Source organism: Ceratotherium simum, chromosome 26, assembly GCF_057802395.1.
Source record: "Ceratotherium simum simum isolate JZ-2026a chromosome 26, ASM5780239v1, whole genome shotgun sequence".
Taxonomy (NCBI): domain Eukaryota; kingdom Metazoa; phylum Chordata; class Mammalia; order Perissodactyla; family Rhinocerotidae; genus Ceratotherium; species Ceratotherium simum.
In genome coordinates this window covers 430,464-445,809 of record NC_141925.1, presented here as the reverse complement: position 1 = coordinate 445,809, position 15,346 = coordinate 430,464, and the positions used below count along the sequence as shown (strand labels likewise).

General features: G+C 47.9%; 1 protein-coding gene across 3 annotated transcripts; it reads right to left on the bottom strand.

Moving 5' to 3' along the window:
- Positions 1–918: 918 nt before the first annotated feature.
- Positions 919–4,447, bottom strand: NME4 (NME/NM23 nucleoside diphosphate kinase 4). Of its 3 annotated transcripts, none has more exons than XM_087449285.1 (5): positions 4,284–4,447; positions 2,509–2,642; positions 2,126–2,227; positions 1,907–2,019; positions 919–1,464 (listed from the first exon to the last, which is right to left on the bottom strand). In XM_087449285.1, exons 1-5 carry the CDS (start codon positions 4,372–4,374, stop codon positions 1,452–1,454), a joined length of 453 nt encoding a protein of 150 aa, XP_087305411.1. In that variant the 5' UTR covers positions 4,375–4,447; the 3' UTR covers positions 919–1,451. The 3 variants fall into 3 exon arrangements, with proteins under 3 accessions (XP_087305411.1, XP_004438297.1, XP_087305410.1); XM_004438240.3 differs by having other exon boundaries at positions 919–1,362; positions 4,284–4,446; XM_087449284.1 differs by lacking the exon at positions 2,126–2,227 and having other exon boundaries at positions 919–1,362.
- Positions 4,448–15,346: the final 10,899 nt, after the last annotated feature.

Below are 15,346 nucleotides of genomic sequence, written 5' to 3'. Positions count from 1 at the left end.
GCAACTTCAGAGAACAAAGCAGGGAAGCTGCCTTTATTGAGAAAAAGGGGGAGGAGGGGCTGTTCTAAAGTAAAGTCCCTTGGAAGAAAGTGACAGTTCAGGGCAGCAAGGGCTCGTCGTTGGCTGAGCTGCAGTGTTTCTGATTGGCCAGGCTGTTGGCCAGTAGGGAGAGAAATCTTCCTTCAGTAGTAGTTTTATTTACTGTCCGAGATGCAAGTGTCCTGTCTGTTCCTGTTTGAAGTAACTGACAATGTGTGATGGGGCTGAGTGCTCCCCCTACAAGCCTCCTGACTCCGATTTAGTTAAGGTTCCTGTTATTAATTTCCACAAATGGATGCCATGAACCCAGGCCCCGGGCATCGGTCACCAAGATATCAAAAAGTAGAGTGAGGACCAAGTCAGCCTCAGCAGGTGTAATGGTGTGCAGAGTCCAGTGCCTATGATGAGTGACCAGGGACACACCTGGGAACCAGGTGAGGTGTGACATGTGATGTGTGTAGTGTCAACATGAAAACAAGTGGACACCAGGCAGCTCCGGGCAGCCTCAGCTACATGAGGCCATGAAAAGGGGAGAGGGCCGTTGTCACCAGGCTTTGTGTCCTGGGGGTGGTCTCAACCTCCCACCCCCACCCCTTCCTGCCACCCTCCAGTCCTGCCCAAGGCAGGCAGCTCCTCCTTCAGCAGGATCAGAGTGGGGGCTGGGACAGCACCAGCTCAGGAGCTCCACTTGGATTCCCCGATTTCAGGCTGGAGGTCTCTGGACCTCTGCCTGTCTCATACATTCAACAGTTATTGATCTCCTCCTGGAGTGGGAGATGGTAAGCTTCATCTCCACTCTCAACCCACTTACAACTCTGCATAAAGGCCTCATTTCTACCTCAGAGATGGCAGAAGCCATAATGAGCGTTCCACCCCACACACAGCACAGTAAATTTTAATGCCCCCTTTTGGGGGAAGGGAAGTCACACTACCCCCTTTTGGAGACACCCCAAAGGTTGTCTGGCACTTTGGTATAGAAAGGATTTGCTCCAATCTCTTGCTGGCTTCAGATGCTAAAAGGCACATCAAGTTGGTGGCTCAACCCCTCTGGACTGGCAGGAGTGGGTGTCGGCAGAAGGTGGACAGGGAGGTGGTCTGGATAGATGGGCAGAGCATGGGCATGGGCTCAAGTTCTCGTCCACGGAGGTAGTTGGTGCGTGCTAGGTGGATGCTGAGGTGGCCAAAGGCAGCCTGAGTGCTCAAGCTGGGTAGATGCTGCTGTGGTGGCCTTCATCTGCCCAGTCCACCAGCTCACTGCTCTGGAACCACAGCTGGATCTCCCTCTGGGCCCCCTCCACGGAGTCACTGGCGTGAATGACGTTTCTGTGCCAGGTGATGGGCGGCAGAGGTAAGGCACAGGCTTCAGTGTGCACCTTGGGGGTCCCGGGGACGGTCTGCTGACCCCCTACTGTCTAGGGGAGCCAGCTGGGTGATTGTGCAGAGAGGAAAAGAAGACAAGGGAGCTGGAAAGCTGGGTTCCAGCCCAGCCTCAGCTTCTTACCCACAACCTCACGGCCAGCCCAGACTATTTCTGGGAGCCTTACCTGCCCCAAGTCATCCCATGCCAACCCCTTGGGGGACAGAGTCAGATAAGAGACAATGATAGCAGAGGATGTACACAACACATAGGGAACGCTTTATCGTCTCCGGTGTGTGTGAAAGGGCTTTGAAAAAACTGCACTAGCAAACGACAGGTGTGACGTCCCCCCATCAACAGTCTCTTCTGGCTTCACCTTCGCCCAGCAAGACACCCAGGTCTCATGGACCTGCTTCAGGAGTAGGCTGCTACCCCAAACGCAGCCCTCCTCAACCCCTAGTGAGCCAGCCCATCAGCTCCAAGTGGCCCAGTGTGTCAGGGCCCCCGTACCTGCTGATGTGGATGCTGAAGTCTCCCCGGATGGTGCCAGGCGAAGCCTCAGCTGAGTCGGTGTGTCCTATCATGGCTCTGGAGGTGCAGACCACATTGGGGCCCTCCCAGACCTGCAGCACACAGATAAACAAGGCCGGCAGAAGTGCGGTCACCAAGGGCTCGGTGGCTCTGGGCTCAGCCTGCCTCTGCCCTACCACTGCCCCTGCCCCGCCATACCATGGCCACCACGGGGCCAGAGCGCATGTAGCTGATGAGGGCTGGGTAGAACGGCTTCCTCCGAAGGTCATGGTAGTGCTCAGCAAGGACACTCTCTGGTGCCTGGGTGGCATTGGGGGAAGAGGTGACAGGAGCCCCAGGAGAGGGACCCCCACAGGGAACTGGGGCAGTCACTGTGGTGTCCTGACCTCAGGGCACTTTGCAGATAACACCTACATGGGCTGGCATGCCAGCCACAGGAGCACAGGGCAGATGCCTCCCCATCCCTCCCCTCTAGGCCAACTCCTGTCGCAGGGCTGAGATCTGAAGGGCTGAGGTCCATGAGAAGCCCCTCCCCCCAGTCCCCACAGGGACACCCACAGGCCCAGGCTGAGCCCTGGTACCTGCAGCATCTTCATCCCCACCAGCTTGAAGCCCCTCCTCTCAAAGCGCCGGATGACATCCCCAACGAGCCGCCGCTGCACCCCATCTGGCTTCACTGCGACCAGGGTCCGCTCCCGGGTCCAGGAGGGCCCTCCTTTAGAAGAGAGGGGATCAGGGCTGCCGCCACCTCACCCTTTCACATCTCCCCAACCTGGGTTCCCCTGCCAGGGCCCAGGTGTCACCTGGGCTTCAGAGTGTCTGCCTGTACCAGAGCAGCTCTGGAGGGGAGATGCTGCCCAGCATGGTACTGCCTGCTGGGGACAACCAGGGCAGTGGGTTCCCAAAGGCTTCCAGTCTGCTGGAGGGGCATGGCTCCTCCCAGCCCTTGGCCAAAGCTGCCCATGATGGAGCCAGTGTTCCCTAGGAAGGCATCTTAGAGAGCCTGGAGGCCGGGAGAGGCACAGCCCAGCTCAGTGGCCACCCGGAAGCCCAGAGATGCTGCACTGGAAAGAAAGCAGGACTCCAGAACTTTGGGGTGATAACAGAGATACCATCTGAACCCCCAACCTGCCACATCAGGAGGGACCCAGAGGTCACCTTCTGGGTCTGAGGTGAAGGAGGGAACCAGGGAGAAGCGAAGTGCACTTTCCCGACCAAGTGGACCACAGACACTGGGACAAAAGTGACCGGAGCATAAGAAGGAAGGTAGGGGGTCCCAGTCTGCAGGTGGGGAGACGCCAGGGGGCTCCTCCTCTCACACCCTCGTTGGCAGGGCAGGAACTCTGTGCTGCTGCACGGTTTCAACGTGGGAAGCTTCCAGACCCAAGGACAGTGCTGAGCCCTTGAGAGGGGACACTGCCAGGGAGACAGGAGCCGTCATCAGCCTCCTACAGCCCCAGGCCACTTCCAGAGTTACAGTGACCCTCAGCATCAGGTCCAAGGTCAAATGTGCTTTTGAGAGGACCCTGGACATCCTGCAAAGAGGGAGGACAGAACTGGAGGAGAAATGGGGGTTGGACAGTGTCCCTGGGGGCATCTGCAGCTGCCCTTCCCCAAGCCCAGGAGGAAAATTAACCAGAACATGTGCTGGGCCTGGAGAGCAGGCAGGGAGTGCCCACCACATCCCTTCAGGGCTGAATGAAGCCCACTGGAGGAAGCCCTCCCGGCTTGTTTGTTCCCCCAAAGCCAGTGCCTGCCCCGGCTCTCCCCCTGCGTCTAGCCTGGCCTGCTGCCAACTGGCTAGTGCCTTGGAAAATGGCAGTTTACTCTTCCCAGCGTTTGGGACACCGTGACACCTGGCCCTCAGGGAGCACCCTGGGGGCCAGCAGCAGGGGCGGAGGACCCGCTACAGACACGGGCCCCAGGCCGGGACGGGCCAGGCGGAGTTAGGGCCTGGACAAAACGCCCCGAGGACAGCGGCTCCGTGGGGAGCGTTCAACTGCCGAAATGACCCCCTCAGGGGCCCCAGGTCCGCTGGGACCCGCATCACCGCCCAGTGTGTCCACCAGGCCTCTGACTCCCTCCCGCTCCCAAGCCCTCGGGCCCCCCCGCCTGGAGGCAACCTGGGGAGGTGGGCGGTGGGCCTGGAGGGGTGGGGGGCAGTGAGCGTTGCGGACGGGCGTGCAGGGCCACAGGCGCCCCGGCGGGACCCGAGGGCGGCCTCCCGGCAAGTCAAGCGGGCGGCGGGGTTCCGGGCCCCCCACCCCAGGGCCCGCAGGCCCGCATGCGCGCCAACAAAGGCCGGTGGCGCCCACCGCCCGCCTTCCCCCGGCGCGGCGCGGGGGACCCGACTCACCCGAGCTGGGGCGCGCGAGCAGGCGAGGACCAGGGGCCTTCGCGCCGCACAGCAGCCCCCGCAGCGCCCCGCGTCCGAAAAGGCCGCCCATGACGCCCGGCCGGGCCGTCGGCGGAGCGCGGGGTCCACCAAGCCCAGTGTGGGGGAGGGCGGAGAGGGGGAGGGGCACAGGGAGGGGGAGGGGTGGAGCGAGGGGGAGGGGCGCAGGGAGGGAGGAAGGGAAGAGAGGAGGAGCGGAGGAACCGAGAGAGGGGCGGAGGGAGGGCGGCACCAGACTTCAGGCCCCGGCCTCCGAGCTGGACCCGACCCGAGCCCACACTCCGCCACCCGCAGCCCCACCCTGACCCTGGACCCCTTGCAGAGCCCGTGGAAATGTTTGTCAGTTTCCGTTAAAATCGGAAGAAAGAGCCGCCCCGTGGCTTAGCGGTTGAGTGCGCGCGTTCTGCTGCTGGCGGCCCGGTTTGGGACCCCAGGTGCGCACCGACGCACCGCTTCTCCGGCCATGCTGAGGCCGCGTCACACGTACAACAACTAGAAGGACATGCAGCCATGACATACAACTATCTACTGGGCCTTTGGGGGAAAAATAAATAAATTAATTAATTAAATTTAAAAAAAAATTCCAACAATCACCAAAAAAAAAAAAAAATCAGAAGAAAAAAGCATATGATAATAATGAACCCAGCCTTGATTCTATTCATCTTCATACCCACAGTGGGTATGAATATCATTTTAGATATTTTTTATGGAGGGGCTCACGAGAGTGCCCCTGCGGCCCCGTCTTGGGCGGTGCGCCTCCCGGTCATAGGGCGCGTCTCGCAGCGGCCTTCTCCCCGGACCCGCGGCTCTCTCAGGAGTTACACCCTCAACCTGGGTCAGAGAAGGGGCTGGAGGGCGGACCTGGGCCGTCAGGCAAGGTCGGAGCAGGGCGCCTTAACCTCCCCTCAGTCAGTGCATTTGGGTGGAAAAATCCCACCTTTCTTACCAACCGGCCTCTGATGTAAGTACTATTTGAAATAGAGGTCTTCTGCTAGATCCTATGTAGTGAGTTTTTGAAAAACACACACGCTTTTTGATGCTACTGTGAATGGAATTGTTTTCTTAATTTCGTTTTCAATTGTTCATTGCGAGTGTATAAAAAAATTATTTTTATATATTGATCTTGTATCCTGCAACTTTGCTGAACTCATTTATTAGTTCTAATAGATTTTTAGTGGATTCCTTAGAATTTTCTATGTACCAGATTATGTCATGTGGGAATACAGATAATTTTACTTCTGTCCCAATCTGGATGCCTTTTACCTCATTTTCTTAATTAATTGCTCTGGCTAGAATCTCCAGTACAATGTTGAATACAAGTAGCCTGCTTTTTTCACTGTCTTAAAGTGGGAGGTTAGGTTATTGCTTTGAGATCTTCTTTCTTTGTGTGGCAATTAATAAAAGAAACCTTAAGAAACATACAGGAAGGCCTGTAGGGGGTGCTCTCACCCCTATCACACGTCCTAAATTACACTAAACGGAAACAGACGGGACACTTGCATCTCAGACAGGAGGTACAACTGCTTTACTGCTGAAGGAAGATTTATCTCCTCACCTGGCAACAGCCCAGCCAATCAGAAATGCTGCAGCTCAGCCAATGAGAAGCTATTGTGGCCCTGAACTGTTACTCTCCCCCAATGGACTTTCCTTTAGAACAGCCCCACCCTACTCCCACTTTTTAACTATAAGAGCAGCTCCCTCCTTTGTTTTCTGGATTTGCCTATGGTTTGCCAGAGCATGCACATCCCGAATTGCAATTCTTTTGACTATTCCCAAATAAACTCATTTTGAGATTAAAAAACAGGCAAATTTGCTTTTAAGTTGACATTTGTTAGTATAGACATTTACAGCTATCAATTCCCCTCTAAATGCTGCTTTAGCTGTATTCCATAAGTTTTGATATGTATGTCTTCAATTTCATTCATCTCAAAGTATTTTCTGATTTCCTATACTTATACTCCTCTGAAAACTACAAATCATTGTTGAAAGAAATGAAAGAAGATCTAAATAAATGGGAAAACATCCCATGTTTGTGGATTGGAAGACTCAACATTGCTAAGATGGCAATACACTCAAACTGGTCTACAGATTCAACTCAATCCCTAGAAGAATTCTAGCTGACTTCTTTGTAGAAATTGATAAGCTGATCCTTAAATTCAGTGGGTTTGCAAGAGACCCAGAATAGCCAGAAACTCCTGAAAAAGAACAATGGAGGAGGACTCACACTTCCCTATTTCAAAACTTACTACAAAGCAACAATAATCAAGACAGTGTGGTTCTGGCACAAGGATAGGCATATAGAGCAATGGAATGAAATCGAGAGTTCAGTAATAAATCCATACATTTATAGTCAACTAATTTTGACAAGGGTGCCAAGACCATTTAATGACGGAAAGAGCAGTCTTTTCAACAAACAGTGCTGGTACAACTGGACATCCACATGCAAAAGAATGAAGTTGAACCCTTCCTCATATCATATCAAAAAGTTAACTCAAAATGGGTCAATGACCAAAATGTAAGTACTAAAACTATAAAACTCTTAGAAGAAAATGTAGGAGTAAATCTTCATGACTCTGGATTTGGCAATGGATTCTTAGATGTGACATCAAAAGCATGAGCAACAAAAGGAAAAACAGATAAATTGGACTTCATAAAAATTAAAAGCTTTCAAAAAAATTAAAATCTTTTGTACTTTAGAGCACGCCATCAAGAAAGTACAAAGACAACCCACAGAATAGGAGAAAATATTTGCAAATCATATCTGATAAAGGACTTGTATCTAGAATATATAAACAATTCTTACAACTTAATAGTAAAAAGATAAATAACCCAACAAAAAATGAGTAAAGGATCTACCTGTGCTCTTCAATAGAACAAACACTAACCACATCTGGCTGTTGAGCACTTGAAATGTAGCTAGTCCAAAATGAGATGTGCAGTAAGTATAAAATATACACTGGATTCCTAAGACTTAGTATGGAACAACAGTAAAATATCTCATTAATCGTTTTTGATATCGAGCACCTGATGGAATATATTAGATATATTGGGTTAAATAAAATAGTTATTAAAATATAAAAAAAAAAATGAGTAAAGGATCTAATAGACATTTCTCCAAGGCCGTACAAATGGCCAACAAGCACATGAAAAGTTGTTCAACATCATTAGTCAGCAGGGAAATGCAAACCAAAACCACAAGATACCACTTTATACCCACTAGGACAGCTAGAACCAAGAAGTCAGATACTAACAAGTGTTGGTGAGGATGTGGAGAAACTGGAATACTCCTACACTATTGGTGGGAATGTAAAATAGTGCAGCCACTTTGGAAAATAGTCTGGCAATTTCTCAAATGGTTAAATACAGAATTATATGACTCAACAATTCTACTTCTAGGTATATACCCAAGAGAAATGAAAGCATATGCCTACAAAAAACTTATTCTAAACAAATGTTTAGAATAGCAGTATTGACAATTGCCAAAAGCTGGAAACAACCCAAATGTCCATCAACAAATGAATGGATCAAGAGAATGTGGTCCATCGATACAACAGAACATTATTTGGCCATAAAAAGGAATGAAGTACTCACACAGGCTACAATGTGGACGAACCTCGAAAACATTATGCTAAGTGGAAGAAGTCAATCACAAAAGTCCACATATTGTATGATTCCATTTATACGAAAGTCCAGAATAGGGAAATAGAGAGAGACACAAAGTAGATTAGCGGCTGTTTAGGGCTGGGGCGGGGGAAATGATGGGGGAGAGGGAACACGATTGCTAAAGGGTATGGAGTTTCTTTAGGAGGAGATGAAAATGTTCTAAAATCAACTGTGGTGATGGTTACATATATATGTGAATATACCAGAAACCATTGAACTGTAAACTCTCACATTTTCACTCACGTCCTCATCTGGGTTCTGCTTCCAGAAAACCTGGCCTTAGGGAGATAGATGTGAGGCGTGGAAGCACTTTATGAGCACATTTGAATACAGCAGAGCATAAATATGAGACTGTGTTTATTTCTCCATCACGACGTTTCTCTGTCGCTGACTCTCATTTCACATTCATTACTGAAAGTGGGTGCACTTTATAAATACATCTGCACAGTTTTTATTTCTCCGTGACCATGTTCCTCCATTCTAGACCCTCCTCTCCCATCTCTTAAGGAGCAGATCTCATAGCTCTCAGATCATTTTCAATTATTACAAGTCCAGCTTAGTGTGGCTTAAAAGCTCCACCTCATATCCATTTTAAGACTCATTTCTTCCTCCGCCTGTGGCAGCCAGGTTTGGCCCAGGTGCGGCTGGTCTGCGATGTCCCTTCTCTCCAAGCTCCACCCTTATCTGGTGTGATGGAGGGAGCAGTTGGTTGTGCTCAGCCTGGTTTGATTCTGCCCCCACTGTGGTCTCTGAGCAGCTGATGTGCACGATTTCCTCATCTCCCAGTTGTTCATATTGCAGCTTGCTCCTGGCAGGGCAGCCCAAGTTCCTTCTGAGACTTAGGACTAGTTAGGCATCCTATCTCAAGCCCTGCACCCCTGGGCCCTTCAAGCAGAGCCAGGCTGAGGGCCACAGAGAGGCCAGTGGGTCTGCGGCCTTGTGAATAGAAGGGCGTGGTCAACTGTCCTCCCCTGACCTCTGCATCCCCTGACCCTCAGATGCACTGAAATCCCAATCAATGTCCCAACAGGATTGTTTTATGGTCTTGACAAGCCCTCAAAATATAATGTAGAAATGCAAAGGGCCAAAATACCTAGACCCTCCGAAGAAGATGAAGGTGAGAGGGCTCATTCTGCCAGGTCTCAATCCTCGTTGTGTAGCTGTAATAATTCTATGCATGGCCTGGGTGTTGACAATGGACCAATGGAACAGGGTACAGAGCCCAAAGGTGACACATACCCGTATGAGCACCTAATGTATGATCCAGGAGCCACTGCAGATCAGTGGGGAAACAGACTTCCCAATAAATAGTGCCGGGTCAGAGGATATCTATACAGAAAAAAAAAGAAAAAAGAAAGACCTAATCTTACACACATAGAAATAAATTTCAGGCAGATTAAAGACCTAAATATGAAAGACAAATCTATAAAGCTTTTAGAAGATAGGAAAATATATTCACGACCTTCTGTGGTAAAGAATTTCTTGAGGCACAACAAGTACTAATCATAAAAGAAAAAATTGACAAATTCAACTACATTAAAATTAAGAACTTCATTAAAAACATCATGAAGATATGAAAATGGCCAAAATTCAAAACACTGACAACACTAAATGCTGGCAAAGATATGGCGCAACAGAAACCCTCATTCATCGCCGGTGGGAATACAAAATGGTACAGCCACTTTGGAAGACAGTTTGGCAGTTTCTTAGAAAACTAAACATACTCTTAGCATGCGATCCAGCAATCACGCTGCTTGGCATTTACTCAAATGAGTTAAAAACCTATGTCCACACAAAAATCTGCACACGAATATTTATAGCAGCTTTATTCATAATTGCCAAAACCAAGAACCAACCAAGATACTCTGCGGTAGGTGAATGGATAAATTAACTGTGGTCCGTCCATACAGTGGGATACTATTCAGTGCTAAAAAGAAATAAGCTATCATACAGCAACTAGAAGGATGTGCAGCTATGACATACAACTATCTACTGGGGCTTTGGGGGAAAAAAATAAATAAATAAAATTATTAAAAAAAAGAAATAAGCTATCAAGATATGAAATGACATACAGGAAACTCAAATGCATATTGCTAAGTGAGAGAAGCCAATCTGAAAAGGCTACATACTGTATGATTCCAACTATAGGACATTCTGGAAAAGGCAACACTATAGAGACAGTAAAAAGATCAGTGGTTCTTAGGGGTTGGGGGAGAGGGAGGGATGAATAGGTGGAGCACAGAGGACTTGAAGGGCAGCAAAACTACTCTGTATGATACTGTAATGGTGGATACATGTCAGTATACATTTGTCAAATCCAGAATGTACCACACCAAGAGTGAACCCTAATGTAAACTATGGACTTTGGCTAATGATAGCGTCAGTGTTGCTTCGTCTGTTGTGTCAAATGTACCACACAATCTGGTGCAGGATGTTGATAGTGGAGGAGGCTGTGGTGTTTGGGGGCAGGGGGTATAAGGGAACTGTCTGTACTTTCTGCTCAATTTTGCTGTGAACCTAAAACTTCTCTAAAAAATAAAATCTATTTAAAAACACGCATAGACCATGAAGAAAGAAAAATACAAGTCACAGAATGGGAAAGAATGTTTCCATCACCAAAAATTATACAGGTCTAGAGTCCCATTACTAGAAATCAACGAGTAAAAGACCAATGACCTAACAGGACAGCAGACGAATACTTGAAGATTCACTTCTCCAAAAAGGAAATCTGAACAGCCGATAAACACTTGCAAAGTTGCTCAGTCTCAAGAGGAATCAGAGAAATGCAAATAAAACCTCAGTCTGAAAATTCCAAGTATTAACAAGGAGAGGACCATTGAAACTTATACGCTGCTAGTGAGAATTTCAATTGACAAAACTCGCTGTGGTAAACAGCTTGCAATTATCAAGAAAGTGAAAAGACAAGCTACAGAATGGGAGAAAATATTTTCAAATCATATATCTGATACGGGTCTAGTATGAAGAATTTAAAAAGAACTCTTAGGATTCAACAACCGAAAAACAACCCAATTCACACCCTTATGCAACCCTCTCCCCTTGAGGGTGGGCTGTACCCAGTGACTGCTCCTAACAGACAGAATGCAGCAGGAGAGACGGAAGGTCACTGTCGAGATCTGGTACCAAGACTCTAGCTGCTTCTGCCTCCTTCTTTCTCTCTCTGCCTTGGGGCCCTCACTCCAGGAGAAGCCAGTGGCCATGTTGTGAGCAGCCCTGTGGAGAGGTCCATGTGACAAGGAACTGATGTCTCTGGCCAACAGCTGGTGAGGACTTGAGGCCTGCCAACAGCCACATACATGAAGCAGATCCTGCCCGAACCAAGCCTTGAGGTTCCCGCAGCTCTGCTGACACCTTGACTACAGCCTGTGAGAGACCTTGAGTCAGAACCACCCAGAGAAGCCCCACCCAGATTCCTGCCCTGCAGAAACCGTGAGATAATAAATGTCTGTTGTTTTAGGCCAATAAATTTTGGGGTATTTTGTTACGCGGCAGTAGATAACTAATACAAAGACCAACAATGGAGGCGTGAGTGGTCTCACCAGCATGCCAGTACTGGCATTCAGTTGCTCTGATGGTCCGTGGGGCTGTACTGCCCCTCAGAGGCCAGAGCTGGGACTGTGTCTGGGCTCCCTCTATCCAGCTCTCTTCCCGGCGGCTCCCTGCTTTCAAGGCTTGGCTTGTCTGGTTTCAGTCCTGGGGTGTCAGCACTCTGAGAGCCCCAGAGCCTGACTGAGGATGAGATGGAATGGAAATTAGGGATGAGCACAGCCTTGGATTTCTGGAACATTCCTGTGGATCTACTAGGTGGTCCTGTGCAGTGGGCTTGGAGAGACCCTGCCCTGCAGGGTGGGAGGAGGGGTGGCCCAGGAGGACCAGATTCTGTCCCAGCCCTGCTGCTGTTGGCCTCATTTCCTCATCAGTGTAATGGGGGCATTGCCCTACATTGGGGTCTCCCAGATGTTTTTAAACTTGTGCCTCCTTTGGATAAACATAGAAGTTTCCGTCATGCATAAGAGGAGGTGAGTCTCATTCAGAGTCAGGCCTGGGGCTTCAACACTGTGTGTTCCTCGTCACCTGCAAGCCAGGAGCCAGGAGGAGCTCTCAAGTCTGCTTTTTACTATTTCTAGATATCTTATTACTATTTCTCCGATATCTTACGGATTTCTAATTTAATTCCATTGTGGTCAGAGAACATATTCTCTATCACTTCAATTCTTTTAAATTTATCAAGAATTGTTTTATGGCCTAGTATATGATCTATCTTGGGAAACAAACCACGTGCACTTGAAAAGAACGTCCACTCTGCAGTAGCTGGATGCAGTATTCTATAGACATAATTACTTCAAGGTGGTTGACACTATCATTCAAATAATCTGTGTCTTTACTGATTTTTTTCTCTAGTTTGTTCCATCAACTGCTGTGAGAGGGTTGTCAAAATCTCCTATTCTGATCATGTGGAAATGCCAGTTTCCTTAATTCTGTCAATTTTTACTTTATGTATTTTGAACCTCTTTTAAGAGGTGCAGGGGCCGGCCCCGTGGCCTAGCGGTTAAGTGCGTGCGCTGCGCTGCTGGCGGCCCGGGTTCGGATCCCGGGCGTGCACCAACACACTGCTTCTCCGGCCATGCTGAGGCCATGTCCCACATACAGCAACTAGAAGGATGTGCAGCTATGACATACAACTATCTACTGGGGCTTTGGGGGATAAATAAATAAATAAAATTATTAAAAAAAAAAAAAAGAGGTGCATACACATTTATTTCCCCCTTATGAATTGACCCTTTTATTGTTATGAAATGTTATCGTTATGAAATATTTTTGGGAATGCTCTTTGTCTTCAAGTCTACTTTATCTGATAGAAATATAGGCACTCTGGTGTCTCATGCTTATTATTGTGTAGTACACCTTTGTCCATCCATTTACTTTCAAACCATCTGTGTCTTTATATCTGAAATGAATCATTTCTAGGTAGTTGGGTCTTGCTTTTCTTTATTTTTTTTATTTTTATTTTTTATAATTTTATTTATTTATTTATTTTTCCCCCAAAGCCCCAGTAGATAGTTGTATGTCATAGTTGCACATCCTTCTAGTTGCTGTATGTGGGACACGGCCTCAGCATGGCCGGAGAAGCGGTGCATCAGTGCGCACCAGGGATCCGAACCCAGGCCGCCAGCAGTGGAGCGTGCACACCTAACCACTAAGCCACAGGGCCAGCCCCGGGTCTTGCTTTTCTTTAAATCCAGTCTGACAATCTCTGACTTTTCATTAGGGTGTTTAGTCCATTAACATTTAATGTAATTATGGATATAGTTGGATTTAGGTCTTCCAGTTTACTATTTGTTTTCTGCTTGCCCCCTCTGATTTGCTTTCTTTTTTTTGTGTGTGAGGAATATCAGCCCTGGGCTAACATCTGCCAATCCTCCTCTATTTTTGCTGAGGAAGACTGGCCCTGGGCTAACATCCATGCCCATCTTCCTCCACTTTATATGGGACGCCGCCACAGCATGGCTTGACAAGCCGTGCGTCGGTGCGTGCCGGGGATCCGAACCGGCGAACCCTGGGCCGCCACAGCGGAGCGCGCGCACTTAACTGCTTGCGCCACTGGGCTGGCCCCTGATTTGCTTTCTTTTTTTCCTTTCCTGCTTCTTTTGGATTAAATGAATATTTTAAAATTCCATTTTAATTGTCTATTGGTTTTTTAGGTATACCTCTGAATTATATTTATACTGCTTGCTCTAGGGATTGTAACTACATCCTTAACTTTTCACAGACTATTTAGAATTAATATCATACCACTCCATGTAAAATGCAGGAATCTTGCAAAAATACAGGTCCATTTTCTCCTTCCCCCGTCCTGTATACTATAATTGTCCTCCTAAACTGTAGTCATTTTTTCCCAAATCTCCTATATATAAATGTACACAAACGTTATAATTTCCTGGGACCGGTCTGGTGGTGTAGTGATTAAGTTTGCGTGCTCTGGCCTGGGGGGTTTGCAGGTTCAGAGCCTGGGCACAGACCTAGGCACTGCTCAAGCCATGCTGTTGTGGCATCCCATATACAAAATAAAGGAAGATGGGCACAGATGTTAGCTCAGGGCCAATCTTCCTCATCAAAAAAAAAAGTTATAATTTCCTATACTCTTTATTTCTTCCTGAAGATCTGAATTTTCATCTGGTATGATTCTCCTTTCTTAGAGAGCTCCTGTTAGCATTTCTTTTCTTTTTTTTTTTTTTTTTTTTAAAGATTTTATTTATTCCCCCCAAAGCCCCAGTAGATAGTTGTATGTCATAGCTGAACATCCTTCTAGTTGCTGTATGTGGGACTCAGCCTCAGGATGGACGGAGAAGTGGTGCCTCGATGCGCACCCGGGATCCGAACCTGGGCCACCAGCATTGCGGCGCGCGCACTTAACCACCAAGCCACAGGGCCAGCCCATCTTTTCTTTTTTTAAAAACCACTTTAGGGGCTGGCCCCGTGGCTTAGCGGTTAAGTGCGCGTGCTCTGCTACTGGCAGCCCGGGTTCGGATCCCGGGCGCGCACCAACGCACCGCTTGTCCGGCCATGCTGAGGCGGCGTCCCACATGCAGCAACTAGAAGGATGTGCAACTATGACATACAACTATCTACTGGAGCTTTGGGGAAAAAAAAAGGAGGAGGATTGGCAATAGATGTTAGCTCAGAGTCGGTCTTCCTCAGCAAAAAGAGGAGGATTAGCATGGATGTTAGCTCAGGGCTGATCTTCCTCACACACACACACAAAATAAATAAATAAAACTGTAAAAAAAAAAACAACTCGTAGCATATCTATGTCATCATTTATTCACCCACCCCAAGTTTCTGCAACTACTAACATTTGTGCAGCCAGCACCCCTGTGTATCTGCCCTTGGGGCCTGTGTTTCCCATCACATTTTAATGTCGCCACAGTCACCTTCAGAGGGTGAGGCAGTTCACATTCCTACCAGCAAATCGTGAGGTGCCTGTTACCTGCGTCCTGAAAGGGCCACATGTGCTGCTTATGGGGTGTCTTAAATTGTTTTAACATGTATTAAGATGATTTGACCACTAGTGCAATCGAGGAACATTTCACACATGGCAGGCCATTTGCATCTGTTCTCATCTTCTCCTGTAAAGTGCCATTACATACCCTGTGTCTATTTTTCTTTTACCTTGTCTTTTTTTCAGTGTGTAAATTTCCTTTCTATCTTAAGTATATTAATCCTTTATCATATGCATAGCACATATTGTCTCGCATTTCTTTTTTGATTTTATTGATGGCTTCTATCCTGCTTTTTACTCTCACACTTTTTATACTTAATAAGTAACTTTTGCTTCATGGTTC

What these genes read in the sequence shown, in the direction of transcription:
- NME4 (XM_004438240.3), bottom strand. Translation starts at nt 4,374, where the DNA reads ATGGGCGGCCTTTTCGGACGCGGGGCGCTGCGGGGGCTGCTGTGCGGC. An exon ending in CTGGCCCCGTGGTGGCCATG is followed by an intron (nt 2,020 to 2,125) that starts GTATGGCGGGGC and finishes TGTGTGCTGCAG; the next exon opens with GTCTGGGAGGGCCCCAATGT. An exon ending in TTCAGCATCCACATCAGCAG is followed by an intron (nt 1,363 to 1,906) that starts GTACGGGGGCCC and finishes CACCTGGCACAG; the next exon opens with AAACGTCATTCACGCCAGTG.